This window comes from Aethalodelphis obliquidens, unplaced genomic scaffold (assembly GCF_003676395.1).
Source record: "Aethalodelphis obliquidens isolate GAN/ISIS:26980383/991018 unplaced genomic scaffold, ASM367639v1 scaffold3, whole genome shotgun sequence".
NCBI lineage: Eukaryota > Metazoa > Chordata > Mammalia > Artiodactyla > Delphinidae > Aethalodelphis > Aethalodelphis obliquidens.
In genome coordinates this window covers 30,496,026-30,512,339 of record NW_020837947.1, presented here as the reverse complement: position 1 = coordinate 30,512,339, position 16,314 = coordinate 30,496,026, and the positions used below count along the sequence as shown (strand labels likewise).

Genomic DNA, 16,314 nt, shown 5'->3' with positions numbered 1-16,314 from the left:
CTCCTGAGAGAAGACAGGCAGGTGAGTGGCTTACGGCACAGCCTTTCACAGTGTCACCAAAGGATCTTTCTAGAATTTATAAATCCAGTCATGTCACTTTCATGTTTAAATCCGCAGCAGCTCCACACTGACTGCCCCGAAGGCCACAGCCACCTTTCAGCCACTCCCGTGTCCACCCTCCTGCCCCACTCCCTTTACAATCTGACTGCTTCTGACTGCTTAAGTCCTAATCTTGCCCATGTCGCTTATCAACTCTGTGATCCTTGGCAAGTTGCTAACCTCTCTGCGGCTAAGTTTCCTTAAACTGGGTAAATACAATAATCTGTGTCACAGTGTTATTGTGAGGATTAAATGATTTGATAGAAAACTCTTAGAAAGTGCCCAGCACATAGGAAGTACTACAGAAGGGATGGTTGCTGTTGTTCTGTAGAAGTGATGGCTACTACTGTAATCACTGTTATTCTCTCTTTCCCAGACTGGTGTTATTTTCTATACTTCCCTGGCTTTGCACAAAGCACCACTGCATAGATTTGTTACTGAATTAGACACCAGGCCCCTCTCTTGGGGCGCTAGCTGAACTGAGGCCCCCTGGCTGGATCAGGGAGTTCTTTCCCGCGCTCAGGTTCGCGCTGCCAGTAACGAAACTGAGTGTGGTGCACGCAAGACAGGCTTTTATTCAATGGCCAGAGAGTGGAGAAGGGGAGCTCACGCTCTAAGGCACCATCTCCTCTAAGGGAGGGGAGTGAGGGAATCTTAAGGGTCAGACAGGTCATCAGGGCACTAGGAAAGGGGTGGAGATTTCCAGCCTGGGCATGCGCGGTCTTCCACACTCCTTTGCACACAGCACCAGTTGTGCGAGCAGAGTACAAATGCCCCCGTTGGGCGAAGATCTTAGCATGGTGATGAAGCAAAGGTAACTCTTGGACTCCTCCAGGTTTCATCTGCACAGATGCGGTCCTGTGGTCAAGTCAGGGCCGGGTTCTGAGCGGTTGACCACTGTGTATCTCTCAAAGCATGTATCTCTCCCAGTAGAGCTGCAAACCATCGGCCCAACACCAGGTACTTTTGAAACAAACACAGAGATAAATCAGGGCAAGTGTCCTTCAGCTCTCAGGGGTTGACATGGAAACACAGAGATAAATCAACTCAAGGAAAATGGTGACCATTAGCCTACTTCATCTGCCATCTTGGATCTAGCTGGTTCAGTCTGGTTTTGCCGCGGGCCTTTGTGGCGTCTTGTTGATAAAACACAGCTAGCCTGTACAGTTAAAAAATAGTTTCTGTACCTATGCATGGGTGCACGGGTGACACATTGTCACTATGTAGTTTAATTCTTAGGTTACTTCTCACTGTCTCATGTCTTTGTCATCAACAAATTCTAGAGTTGTTGCCCTGCGTAGATTATCAACTCAGATTAGGGATTTCACCACAAATTCTTTTTGTTTTAATTTTGTGCTTCTCCACAGAATCGAAGTCCAGTGCATATTGCAGGCACTCCAACATTTGTTTATTGATTGAAGGGGAAATTCCTTTTTCCCCCCTTTCTCTTTGTGAAGCCTTTTGTAACCATTCTCTCCTTTTCTTCTCTCCACTGTGCTGGTAGCATGTTAACATTTTTTACATATTTCAACTGTAGCTCTTTTCCAGTTCCATTGTAATCATTCATTTTAATGTCCACATGCTTTCTCTGTCAGGGGAGGAATTGCTTTCATTTGCATCTCTGGCCTTTAGCAAAGGCCAGTAGACACATTTGTATGAATACTTGATAAAGAAAGAATGATACTCATTATGTTAACGCCACTGTGTTTGAGGGAATTAGTGAGAAAAAAAATTGAGTGATTTCTTTATATCTGTTTTGGTTCACTAAATGTCCAGGAAATGATTCAGGGACTCTGATTAAACAAGCAGGAAACTCCAAATAAATATTGTTCTAACATAGAGGCAAAACATTCCAACAACTTTACTTTTGCTTATATGTCTCCAAGCTTCATGTTTTCTAAGATAAAATATTTTGTCTATAGCTTCTAAGAAAATATCAAAACTTGAAAACTACCTAAATTGTTATAGAGGTATGAAAGGATGGTGGGTTTTGACATTGTTGGATTAAACTACTTTGAGAAGAAAATTCAAATTGAATTAGATCTCACAGCTCTGATAATCGTTGGAGAGAAATTTCCTACTAAAAACTATTCTGATTGGGTGTTGTGTAACAAAGTAGTAGGTAGTTTAAATTTCATCTTTTACAGAGGTGAAATGATTGTTTCTATGGTCATACTTTAGTTTTAGTTTCATGCTATGCATTATCTAAAAGGTAAATCTAAATAATATCTTTTAGTAACAAAGAGGTGATTAAAAAAATCAGCATGCCTCTTCTGTAGCTTGACAAGAGGGCAAAGATTTTCATATATCATGTATGCTTTAAACTCATGGTTGCAATTTAAATGCTTGCTTACCACTAAATCTTTTCATAGTTTTTTTCAAGATGAGACTTATTTGTAGCAGAACTGTTCACAAGTTTTGTTTTATATTTAGTTAGAACAGTAAGGTTATTGGTAATACATCTTCATGACTGAATTTCTTCAGCAGTGAGGGAATATGTATTGTAAGTCAATAAATTTGAGAATATAAATAACTTCTCTTATCATGATTTTCATTCATTGTCAAAAGGTTAACTCCGATTACTAGTAAAAGTAGTAGAACTTTTTCGTCTTCTTACTTCCAGCAAGTACCTTATGCCAATTTCAGGTTTCTACTTTTGGGTTCACCTCCACTCCAAACCGTCCCACTTCTGAGAACTCAGACTCTGAAATTCTCTTCAGAGTCCATAACTTCTGTTCTTCTTCCTTCCTCACTCCCTCCCTCATTCCCACTCCTTCATTTGCTCGATCCTTCACTTCTCACAGTTCTCCATCCAAATACCCATGTTCACATGGTCCTAACCCTCCCTGTTCAGCTGTTGCAGTCACACCTTGACTCTCTTGTTCCCTTTTCTGTTTCCCCTCCCTTCCTATCTCCCCATGCCATGTTATCTTTTTACCCCACTCCCCCACTCCCACTCCTGGAATTCCAGGCCTCTGGGTCTTATTACAAACAATTCATAATCTCAGTTAAGCTGGGCCCCCAGAGCTGGAGGGTCTGTTCACTCTTCCATTATTGACTCCATCTCTGTTGTCCCTACTGATTTGCTGCCATCCTTCACGTGGGGTCTCCTAAGCCCCCTTCATCACTTCAGAGCCCCACCTTGGCTTCCTCACTCCCCACAGATGCTTCTTACTTACAGAGAAGGATTGAAGGGCTGCTTCCAACTTCCTGTGGCTACCCCTCAGCTTTTTTTGTTTTTTTTTGTATCTTTAAGCCTTCTTCTCACCCACCTATCTCTGAGGCTAATCTCCTGAGAGTATTTTATTGTATGATTAACCTGACTGTTTAAACCAGTTTCTTATAATGAACTTAGGTTGTTTCTGTTTTTTTTTTTCAAATACAAACAGTTCTGAATTAAACATCCTTGGATATATATATTATTATGTTATATACTATATTACTGCCCACTTATGAGAGTACAGGCAGTGCTAGCTTTGCATGGTTCTCTGACATGTACAATTTCAGTTCCCACAGTTTAATTAAATAACACCAGTCTCCCAACAACATGGTTCAAATTTCAGTAACTAAGATTTATTGACCATGAGTAATTACAAAGTACAATCTTTGCTACTAGCTTTTTCAGTCCACAAAACACTATGCAAATAGCAGATGCATATCATGGTCAGTGACCAATGTCACTTCTTTTAAAGTGTGTCCGTGATTGGTTACTATGCATCTGTTGGTCAGTTCAGCACAGACAGAAAAACAAGTACTTGTGTTGCTTTTTTATCTGCCAGTGGTAGACCTACATCACATTTTATAGAAATGAGTAATTGAAAGAGGGAATTGGCTGATAAAGTGCAGTTAAAAAAAGAAAAGTGATGGGCTTCCCTGGTGGCGCAGTGGTTGAGAGTCCGCCTGCCGATGCAGGGGACACGGGTTCGTGCCCCGGTCCGGGAAGATCCCACATGCCGCGGAGCGGCTGGGCCCGTGAGCCGTGGCCGCTGAGCCTGCGCGTCCGGAGCCTGTGCTCTGCAACGGGAGAGGCCACAACAGAGAGGCCCACACACCACAAAAAAAAAAAAAAAAGAAAAGTAAAGTGATAATGCTGGAAATGAAATTCAGATCAAATGTAGATGGGGTTACGGAAGAGATAGCTGACTGTGGGGAGGCTAACACTGCCGCTGTTCAACAGACTCTACATATGCAGCCAAAGGAACGTAGTGACAGCGAATTTATTGACATGAGAAGCATGGTTGTGATGGAAAGGATGAAGGTGTCCCAGAGGAAGCGACATGATACAAAGATTCATATTAATGGAATTTTTGGAGATATTTCATGATATTAAAAGTACAAAGGTTAAAACGTTGGAAACTTATCTAAACTTAGAAAGGAATGTGACAGTTTGCCAAGGCATATAAAAGATTCTCACTCTGTATTGTGAGAAGTGGATAAAACACTGTTCAAACTATTCTTGATAGGTTTATTACAAAGAAATAAAACTTTAATTTTCCGTGGTTTAAATTACAGGATACTAAATACAGATCAGTTTTACTATTTTTTCATTTCTCTATATATTTATAATTGACAGTAAGAGAGTTTTTATTGTTTTTGATAGATTCTTTAGAATTACTCTTCCATAAGTTTGTGTTAGTTTACACCACCATTAAAGGCTTAGGAGAATCCATTAGTACTCTTACGACATTGTTCTATTTGCCATTCTTTACTTATTTGTTCAAGCTCTTCTTCTGATGCCTCTTTATTTTAATGGACATATATACATTTGGGTTTTTGATTTCCTAAAAAAAGAACCTGACCTAGACCCTGTTGTATTTTAGACCCACTGTACTTTCACTCCTTTTTCCTTTACCTTCGTTTTCTTTTGAAATGAGTTAGACCTGCTTCCTCAGTTTATTTGCCATTCACTTCCTCTTTAGTTCTGCAGTCCCTTGACAGTAGGCATGCTGAGGACAGAGGTCATGTCTCTTTTATTACTGAGTACCCAGTACCTAAACTACAGATCAGCATACAGTCAATACTCAGTATGTTTTATTGGAGGGAATGAGTTCAGAAAACATAAAAACGCCTCTACCCACCACCCACCCTGTCCCATTCACCCATCCCTCCTGTCTTTAGTATCTCTTCATCTTGGCTTTGGGGAAATGCCACGCCACCTTTCCGTACTGTGTCCATTCCCCTTTTTCATATTCTGGGTTCCAGCCAAAGTAGGCTGTTCATCATTCATCTGCCACCTCCCATATGCCTTCCTTCCTGCAAGCCTTTCCTTATACCGGCTTTTCTCTGCTCTGCCCTCTCTTCCCTTCCATCAGCTCTGCCTGGCAATATCATGCCATCATTTCCCCTCTTCAGAGTCCAGCCCAGAGGCTTCCTCTATGAAGTCTTTTCTGATCTCTTTCTCACCGGCCACCACAGCCTTTCTTCTTTAAACAGCGATAGAACTCTGCAACTAGAGTCTACCAAATATGAACCATTTGTGCTGTTGCTTTTGCCTTTTCCCAAAAAGTAGAAGCTCCTTGGGGGGTCTCTTATTCTTTCCTTCAATGCATAATATAGTCTTTACACATAGTTGGTGTTCAATGAATATTTTATTGAATTGTCCTGAAATGTGACATTCCAGAGAGCCGCTCCATTCCACTGAAAAATATTGAGGACTATTTTGTAGATTATTCTGCTTTTTTTTTTTTCTAACTCATAAATAAACTTCTGTCATTGTTCTTGGGAGTTATATGGTGTAATCGCTTACACCATATTCACCAAATGATCTAGTTAAAGTCAAATGTTAAAGTCCAGAATAGTGGAGAATGAGGAAGTTGCAAAATGTTAGAGCTGGAAAGATTTTTAGGGATCCAAGGAGTCCAGCCCTTTAATTTTATAAGTGAGTAAATTGATGTCTGGAATGTTAAAGTGACCTGCTCCAAATCTCTACACACCCAGTTTGTGGTAACATTTGGGTCCGGGATGTAGTCGTCCAACCCTGTCTGTTGCTCATTCCCACAAGCTGTCACAGTGAATATGAGAATAGTGTTTAGGTTTGTGTAATTAAACTGTTAAAAGAGGCATCTGATATTCTCATATTGCCTTTTATGGATTAACAAGTAGAGAATTGTTAGGTTTTCTTTTCTCCCTACCTTAATTATTATAAGTTTTTGGACTGGATTCATTTACATCAACTGGGAAATTTCTGGCAACATTAACCTAGGAAGGCATAGATTTGTTTGCTAATATTTAAGTAAACTTTGTTGAAGTATGACGTACATACAGAAAAGTACCTGAAGCAAAAATGTGGTTTGAATTTTTCCAAGGTGCACACATCACGTGACCAGCACCAGATCAGGAAACAGAGCAGCACCAACAAGTTTAGAAGTATTTAAAGAAATAAAACATTTGAAGAAATAAAAGGGCTTGGAAACTACATCATTATTTTTTTTCTCTCCACAGGTATTGTCAGTCTGTGTGTTAACGACAATCCTTGGTTGTATATTTGGGTTGAAACCAAGCTGTGCCAAAGAAGGTAATTAGTACAATAATTTGTGTGTGTGTGTGTGTGTGTGTGTGTGTTTGTAGGGGTACTAGTCAGCCTTTTTCAGAATATGATTGAGATAAGCGTTATGTCCTAATCCCTTGAGTACTCCATAGATAGTGCAAATTTGATGCTGGTTTGAGCCTTTTTCTTGAAGCTCTTTTATTATTTTAGCCATATACTATTTTATTTACTTGCAGAACTTCATCCCATAATGATGAAGAGGGGCTATGACCAAAAAACCAACCAACCAATCAAACAAACAGAAAAACCTCAAAACAGCAAAAAATAAAGAACAAAGACACAAACAAGCAGCTGGCTGACAGGTTCTGGTGCTGTGTTCCTGGAGCCTGTCTCCCTGACTTCCTCCAGTGACTCCCAAACACTTTTTCTCCCTAAGGAGTTAGCCCTGGAGGTTACTAGGTAACCAGTTAGCATCCCTGGGCAACCAGAAACTTATCCTTACATGCTTTTAAGTCTTTTAAAATTGCAGACATTTCAAAGCAACAGTGATATTTTTAAGCTAATATATATATATATATATACATATATATATATATATTTTATTGAGTGCAGAAATCTAGCCAACACTGATAAGATTACTATGAATAATAAAACTATGAATCACAGTACACTGTAGCAGTCATTATTTTGGCTCTGAGGTAGTTTTTATTTTTTCCCCATTAAAATCACTGATGGTCTTCCTAGGGAATTTGGTTTTGAAAATTGAACAAATCTTTCTGTTCAACTATTCTGTAATTGTAATATTAGTCATTTAAAAAATTTTAGTGATTGTTAAGCTGTCATTTATTGTTGAAATGAATGAAATGTAATTTTATATATTTAGTCAGCAACTATTCAGAGCAAACTGTCAATGTTTAATAAAATTAAAAAGCTATAGACTTTAGTGTTCAACTGTGTAGCCTTTAGACACAAAGTAATTCCCCTTGAGTTCAGTTTGGCATGTAAAAATAAAACCGAATGATTGAAAACAGTAATTTTAATCTAAACTCAACATGGAATGCATATTATTTTTTAAATGACTAGGAACATATTAGTGAGCTCCAAGTAATAGCTATTATTATAATAGCTTTTTCCCCTTGGGTCAGGAAAGTTAATATTTTTGACCCTAGAAATTATTATTGTCATTTCATGTCCTTAAAATTGCCTAGTTTCCCGGTGTTAAATGAGAGTTAAACTCTGTGGCAGTGACTTCTTGGGTCAGGAGACCATTGCAGTCAAGAGCTAGGATTATTCATTTTTTCCTTTTGGACTTCCATTATTTTATAAGTGGATTTTTTTTCTTACCACCCTGATTTTTTAGTAATCCAATAAAAGCCTAGCTTATTCTAGGTAACTAGTAAAGAGTTACAATGTAAAATTGTTTTTAATGAAAAGTATTTTCCTTCCATATCTGCCGTTTATCCATTTAACAAAAACTTATTAGTACCAGCTATAGTCAAGGCTCTTGCTAGGCACCAGGGATACAGTGTAGTGGGTAACCTCCAGATGTGGTCTTTGTTCTTAAGAAGTTTGTGCTCTAGGGTGAGACTGGGATATTAACCAAATGATCTAGTTACAAATGGAAGTAAGTGACTGAGATGAAGGGTAAGGTTTTATACAAACTTAAGAAAAGGAAAAAGGACCTAGACTGGGAGTTTGGGAAAGTTTCTCAAAGGGAGCAGGCTGGATCTGAAGGTGCAATGGATGTTTTAGGTGATGGTGGGAGATGGGTCCCGCAGAACATGTTCTGTACAAACACATTACTTCTCCTTTACACCAGACTGAGAGTGATGTAAGTCAGGTATTCTCTGTCTTTCTGAAATATTCATAGATTATCACTTTTTAGAGAACTCTGCATAAAATCTTCAGAACAAGCTCTTCTTATTTTTCTTTTCTTTATTATTCAAAAGTATTTAAGTTTTATTACCCCCAGTAGGGTTTATAACATATAAAAGAAAAAAGTCATCTTTTTTTCCTATGGCAAGAGATAAAATTGCAAATTCTGTAAGGTTACTGCCTTATATACTGCCTTACTGTGTCACTTTCTACATGTATTTGTGAAAAGATTCTTGGTTAACTTCTTGGTTCTTCATTGCCCACCCCATCTGTGTTTTCTAAAACAATATTTGAACCTGACTATAACTAACTTAGGTGTATTAATTGATGTTTGCTTTGTAATTATATAATGATTAGAAACATCTTTCAATATTTTCAGTTAAAAGTTGCAAAGGTCGCTGTTTTGAGAGAACATTTGGGAACTGTCGCTGTGACGTTGCCTGCGTTGACCTTGGAAACTGCTGTCTAGATTACCAGGAGACGTGTATAGAACCAGGTAAAAATATGCAGGGGAAAAGATGGAGTCATGGGCCTTGGTAAAAGAGCAAAGAAAAGTTCTGCATCTTTTAGGTATGTGATTTACCTAACCCATTTGAGATTTTTAAAAATTTGGCCTTTATATTTTCTGAGAGAAAAAATTTACATATTTTGCCTTGTTAAAAGTTTTATGGATAGCAAAACTGCCTGTTTTTAATATATGCTGACAGCCTATGTAGTCTAATTTGCATTTCACCTAAGTTCAAAAAGGCTGCTTAAAATGTATGAATATTTCTATGGGCTTATTAAAGCAAGAGTTCTTAAGATGTCCACTTAAACTTCAAAGTAAAACCATCAGACTATGGAAATTTTCTGTTTGATTTGGTCTTCTCTACGTATGACATGGAATAACATTTAAATAGGAGCGAGCCAGGTTTAGATTAAATTTTGAGAACTCTGACGATGACTGGTGGAGGAAGCCAAGATGGACATGGGAGTTGTATAAGAAGAATTATGTTTGTTTACATTTTTAAATGATGAGATTCTGGCTTTTTAGTGAATAATAATTACTGCCTGAATATTTTCTCTCAGTTCAGATTGACCACTGTGGTGGCAGTTTCTGTGACTGACTGAGGGTTAGAAAATGGTCCATTGTCTCTTCATGGATCATGTTCCAGAGACATTTCTGTATTCACTTTGGACATGTTGAATTTGGACCATGAAATGTATTATGTTGATATTTGTTTCTAGAACGGATATGGACTTGCAGCAAATTCAGGTGTGGTGAGAAAAGGTTGTCCCGAAGCCTCTGCTCCTGTTCGGATGACTGCAAGGACAAGGGCGACTGCTGCATCAACCATGGCTCCGTGTGCCGAGGTCAGGAGGTCATGCCCTCGCCGGGTTCAGAGGCAGGCTTACATCTTCCTAGGTCCTAGCGGGGTTTAGCACAGATGTATTTTTTACATTAGAAGTCATAGTTATTGACCCACCATATTAGCTGAAAAAATATTTAAAAAACATTGTATTAAGGAAAATTTCAAACATATATACCTGAATAGAGAGAATATGTGATGAAGCTTGCATCACCCAGCTTAGTAATTACCATTATCTAACATGGCCAGTGTTGTTTTATCTGTAGTCACTCACTCTTCTGCTACAACCCCCTCATGTTATTTTGATATTAGCTGCATATTTAACGCTGTACTTGTGGAAAGATCACTTTTGCGGTCCTGGCTGACTATATAACAGGTTCCTTTATAGTAAGTGAGGGCGATGTCTGCTGTGCATTGAGAGAATGGACGTGAAGTTAGGGCATAAGATTCTGTGTAAACTGATGTTATGATGATGTCTCGTCTAGGTGTAACAGGGTTCCTTGAAATTCTTTGACAGAACCTGGCTCTGTATGAGAGGAACTAAGACATCAAGGATTTAATACCAGAAGATTTTGTTGGGTGGATAGAAGGAGGGTTGTAAATTTTGGCTGAAAATATTAACAATTTGAAAATGGAAAAGGTGCCTTCAAGTTCTCCCAAATACAGTAGTATGTTTTCGTCTTGCAATTACACATTCATTTTTTAATTCCTGATATCAGCTAACTTTTATTTTGAAACAGAATAACTCCCTTTATTTGTTTTGTTTCCCTAGAATCACGTCCCATATTATCTATGTATCTGTTAACATATTTTGTTTTTGGAATCTGTCCTAATATGTCTCACAGGCATCACAATCATTGTTTCTATTGAGTATGTTTAACTCATTGTACTTCTTGAAAATGTTTTAGGTGAGAAAAGTTGGGCAGAAGAAACATGTGAGAGCATTAATGGTCCACAGTGTCCAGCAGGGTAAGATTATATTCTGAGATACTAATTTTTTTTAGGAGTACCGTTTTTTTCTCTTTCCAAATAAAAATAATAATTATTCATTGCTTCAGTAAATATTATTTTTAGTTAAGCCTTCTTTTGGCACTGGTGGTATAGAGATGATTATGGCATGACTCCCCACTGTGGAAGCTAGTGGAAAAAAGAGAGGTCATAAATATTTCGTATTCATGAGTGTTGGGTGAAAGTATTTGTGTTTTCCTTCTTAGGAAGGAAGGATCTTTACATTCATTTGAAGTTTTTCAAGTTGAACTTACAGCAAATTACAGCTTCTTCTTATTTTTTTTGTGTGTTTTGGTTCATTTATATATTTTGGGGATAACATGTCTGTGAGAAGATGTTACGTAATTTTTATCATTTATACTTGTTATTTTTGTATTTAGAGTATTTTTATAATACCTTATGTTTACAAGGTCATCAAAAAAAATTTGTGTGGAATTCAGAAGGTAGAAATTTGGTGACAGTATTAAACATAATCATCTTTGCTTCACTTGAACAAAGATATATGAATTCAAATTCATATAATTTGAATTATTAATCTTCAGAAATATATTTTTATGTCTTTAAAATAATGATTTTTCCAGACTGTTAAACATTTTAAAGCTGTATTTTAGCTTACTTATGTATATAATTTATTTTTGTTTTTTAAATATGTATTTTTGTTTTCTGTTGGATGGAAGAGTTCTTTTCTGTTTAAAACAACAGTAATAGCAGCAAAAACTAAACGCAAAAAATTCCAACAGAAGAGACTTTTTTCAAAGAGGACTTCTCATATATCCTAAGATGTCTGTTAAGTCCAAGGTATATTGGAAATTTTACACTTAATGAATTTTGAATCTTCCTTTTCCTTCTAAACATTGACTATTATTTTCCAATTGTAATGTTGACTCTGTTAGTGGAAAATATAAGTCCTTCTTTCTTTACAAGAAGACCATAATTTAGGACACATTTTATTATACAGGAAATTATTATACCCGTATGTTTACCTGGAGGCCCAGCAAACTGTTTTTATGTTTTCTGTTGATTGAATAGAAATAATTTTATACAGACATGGACCATTGAGACTATATGCAGCTGATTCTGCAGTCTCCCAACAGAACTCTGGTACAAATACTAGTTAGTGGAAATTATACACAAATTTCCTCCTTTTTCCATTTGTGTTTGGGTATGAGAGTAAGCTGGGGAGGCAGTAGGGTTGGAAAAGGCAAGGTAAGGTAAATCTTTGTGCTCAGATTTTTAAATTACTGAGTAAACTTTCAGTAGAAAGTTTTTTCATGGTTATCCAATGATATACGACTTTCCTACTGTCTGTCTATCAGATGTCATTAGAAGCTGCAAAATTTCTGAACCATGCCTGTTTTGCTGTAGCCACGGAATGGTTGTCCATAGTTATTCTCTCTTGTTGGGAATATCATTATACATTTTTTTTTTGCTTCCCTCTTTGGATTTCCATACCATACATGTAAATCTGTGTGTGTGTGTGTGTGTGTGTGTGTGTGTGTGTGTGTGTGTGTGTGTGTGTACCTTCATTGTTTGTTCATTTCTAGCTTTGGATCATTTCTTTGTTGTTTATATATTTAAATGTAGTAAATACCTCACCAACTTCTCTATTAAATATTAATATCTTTTAAATATGGTAAACTTAAAAGCTAAATATTGTATATAATTTATGTGATATGAGATACTATCTACTAGTTTCAAGTAGAGACAATATCAGAAAATGCTTTTACAGAAAAAAAATAGTGGAAACAAGAAACATAATTTAGAACATGCTATTTGTTAACATTTATTCTCTTGCAAGTTGGGAAAATATGATTACATTTTAGTTGCCTTTGGTCTAGCTTTTGGAATAGCAGGAATCATAAATGATGGTCTCTGTGTGGTGGCTCAGAATGGTATGAGTGCTTAATCAGTACTATTTGATGATATATATGATAAAATATAAAAGCATATATGTGAATATAGATGCTTACAAAATATTCTTTATGAGGATGTTTGCTGAGCTTGTTAGTTTACCTAAGATTACATACCAACCTCAGTGGAAAATCTTCACTGAATCTGTGTCTTCTTTCTTCTTCTTTAAACAATTTTTTTTCTTTCTTTCTCATTATCCAGGTTTGAAATGCCTCCTACCCTCTTATTTTCTTTGGATGGTTTCAGGGCAGAATATTTACACACTTGGGGTGGACTTCTTCCTGTTATTAGCAAGCTGAGTGAGTAACTTCAGAGTTTACTATTGGAGTGCCACAGTTTCAGTGAGATAGACTAAGGAAGGAGTCTTTTTTTCGAAAAATACTGGCAGAATCTGTTTTACTAAACTCCTCTATTGAAAAAGAGTTAAACCTAATGATAAGGAACTAGTGTTTAATATTGTAATTGTTCTGAAACTGCCTTTTAAATAATTCTGAGATAATAGTAGTTATTTTAGGATTTTTATGCCTTGGTGATAGATGTAGATATAAGGATGAGATAGATATACTTTTTTTTTTTTTAGACTTGGATTCCTTTTATGGACAAATTATTTATATATTTATCTAATATGTATTACATCTTAAAATAGCATTTCAAAAACTGAAGATATTTCTGCTATGTTTCTAGTAGGGTAGATATAGAATATTTGTTATTTATCTTATAGTACCATGTAGCATCCTTCCAACTTCTTTATCTCAATAAAGCCTTAATTGAATGATTATTGTATAAGTTACTAATGCAATAGTAAAATTGTCTTTTCTTAGTATTAATGCCAAAGTTTTAAATCACATTAACCACCAATAATATGGGCATCACTTGTATCATCATGGTTACTGAAAAAAGAAAAAATTAAATATGGGTATAAAAACTGTAGAACATTGCTTATCAGTGATCAGTATTTAAGTAGCCACAGTGTAATGCTGGACTGAACTAGAAGTAAGTAAATACACTGTTTTGGTGTTCTTCTGGAGTTCTGAAACATTATTTACTAGACTTGAGTATATGAGGTTGGTTTAAACATCAAAGTCACTCTCAGTAAATACATAGGTACATTTATTGTACTTCTTTTATGACAAACCAAAATAATATTTGGAGAAATTTTAAAAACTTCAGTTTCCAATTTCTCCTGGGAAGAAAATAGTTTTTATAAATAATCATTTGACATAAAAAAGTCTTTAGCAGAGAGCTTGCATGGGCAAGGAAGGCTCTGTTCTTACCAGCCAGGCTCATGAGCTTTGAGGTTTGAATATGGCCCTTTGTTATCATCAGGAGGAAAGTTTGTTTCCATAGCACCAAATATGAGTTCAGAACCTGAGTTCAGAATTAAGGAGCTGTAGGTACCTATACATGAGTTGAAAGGAAATCAATACACAGTTAGACTAAGTCCTCTCTTTGGGTAGTTGGGGAATGTAGCTTGTAATTCTGAACTATTTGGAAGGCAGTGAGATAGACAGACACATGCCAATCTGAGGAATATTTTCAGGCAATGGGGTATTGATATGCTAGAATCATTAGTTATGTATTCCCTCTTCAGTGGTAGAGGCAGAAGACGAATGTGACACTAGGGCTAAATCAGCAACAGTTTGACTTCTGTCCTTTCTTGTACTTGAAGCCAGAAGATGCTTTTTATCTTTAGAGCAGTGTTGAACTTGTCTAGAGTTAGCTAGATTGGATTTTTGGGACACTGTCATCCCAGCTACTGCTTCATTCTTGTTTTAATTTTGCAGATTTAGCTACTAGTGCAGTTTTTTGTTGTTAAAATATAACTACTTCCTATAATTTGGTATGTTACCACCAAGTAGTAGCAGACAAAGATCTAGCAAGAATCATTATGGTCCATCTGGAACTTAATGTTATTGATAAGTATGGGATAATTATTTCATTGGCTTAACTATTTTGTTTAATGATTTTCTAAGTAAGAGAAAAACTAATTCTTAACATTGAATTCGAATCCAAAATGTTGCTTTGTAATTCACCCTGAATTTTTATATGGTTGTAAATCCCTTCTAGGTTCACTTTTTAGTACTATTTAGAAGTCTGTGGTATCAAAGCTAAATGAGGGAAACAGATTGTTAGTTGTATTTAATAACAATATTTAATTTTTTTCCCTTGTAGAAACCTGTGGAACATATGCTAAAAACCTGAGACCAGTATATCCAACAAAAACTTTCCCCAATCACTACAGCATTGTCACAGTAAGCTCTGCATTTCAACTGTTATATGTTCACAGAAGTGAGATGTAAATGTAATATTTTTCAAGAGAATAAGTAGATTTCAGATCAGAAAAAAATAACTTCTTTTTCATTGTGTAGTTAAGCAAGGAAACCTAGGATCTGGTCTTAGCTTTTCTACTAACTAGTTGTGGCCTTGGGCAGGTCACTTTACTTTCTGGGTCTCCATTTCCCATCTGTGAAAAGAGGTGACTAAAGACTCCAAGAAATGATTTCTTGGTTCCCTTTCAATTTAAGAGTCTCTGATTCTTGGGTCCTGTTTTTTCTCATTAGTTTTTATCTTACTTTATTTGAGCCCCAGACTGTCTGCACTCACATGTTCTCAGCTGTCTTTCCAGTCATCTTGATGTATGAGTTCTAAGCAAGCCACTTTGCCTGACTTTAGGTAGGATTACAGCTCTATTTTTGTTTCACTCAAAGTTTGGAGATTTAATTTGAATCCAGAAAAAAAAAAGTAGAATTCATTAGGCCTTAGGGTTGAAGCCAGAGAATTAATACTTTAGCTTGTGTTGGTACAAGCTATTCTTGGACCCAACCAAAAAGGAGTTTGTTCTGAAGAAATGTTTCACTGAGCAATGCAAAAGGACAACACAGTACATTTTTCAAAATTAGGCTGCTTCTTTATATAGAACTTCATCCATATCATTCCTAATTTATTTTCTCCTATTACATAAATTAAAACACAAATACTCCATAAAATCTCGAGTGGTTGGTTGTGTTTTAACAATACCCATTGTTTTTTTCTCCTCTCCTTAAGCTGGATTAAGTTGTGTAGCTAAAGTTGTCTATTTCTCTTTGATGATTTTGTTCTGTAACTTTAAAAACTTAAAACTTGCATAAAACTTCTATTTTATATTTTTTAGGGACTTTATCCAGAATCCCATGGCCTCATTGACAATAAAATGTATGATCCCCAAAGGAATGCTTACTTTGCACTTAAAAGTAAAGAGAAATTTAATCCTGAGTGGTACAAAGGAGAACCAGTGAGTTGTTTGTTTTATCTATTAAAATTATTTTTATTATTCTCATCTGTTTCTATCAGAGTAAAATCCCAGATTCCCTGGAGCTTTTAATAACTCATTTCATTTACTATGTTTTTTGCCATCCTTATGCAAACAGAGATGAATTCAGGTAACTCTAAATATAGCTTGTATCATTATGTAGTTTATTCCAGAGTGGGGTTTGGGTTATGCTGAGCCAGTTCTCTTTTCTGCTTGATCTTACCTTTTTGTCCTAGTAGCGAAGAGCAGTAGTCTGGGGGTAATATTTTGATCTACACAAAGCTAACTGTTTCTAC

The 16,314-nt window shown here is 36.3% G+C and overlaps 1 protein-coding gene across 1 annotated transcript in view; it reads left to right on the top strand.

Moving 5' to 3' along the window:
* Positions 1 to 16,314, top strand: part of ENPP1 (ectonucleotide pyrophosphatase/phosphodiesterase 1) — a 65,084-nt gene that overhangs the window by 25,941 nt on the left and 22,829 nt on the right. The window contains exons 2-8 of the mRNA XM_027086284.1: positions 6,541 to 6,613; positions 8,841 to 8,957; positions 9,689 to 9,814; positions 10,719 to 10,779; positions 12,931 to 13,028; positions 14,902 to 14,981; positions 15,881 to 16,000. Coding sequence (XP_026942085.1) covers positions 6,541 to 6,613; positions 8,841 to 8,957; positions 9,689 to 9,814; positions 10,719 to 10,779; positions 12,931 to 13,028; positions 14,902 to 14,981; positions 15,881 to 16,000 — 675 coding nt within the window. The remainder of the gene's footprint in view (positions 1 to 6,540; positions 6,614 to 8,840; positions 8,958 to 9,688; positions 9,815 to 10,718; positions 10,780 to 12,930; positions 13,029 to 14,901; positions 14,982 to 15,880; positions 16,001 to 16,314) is intronic.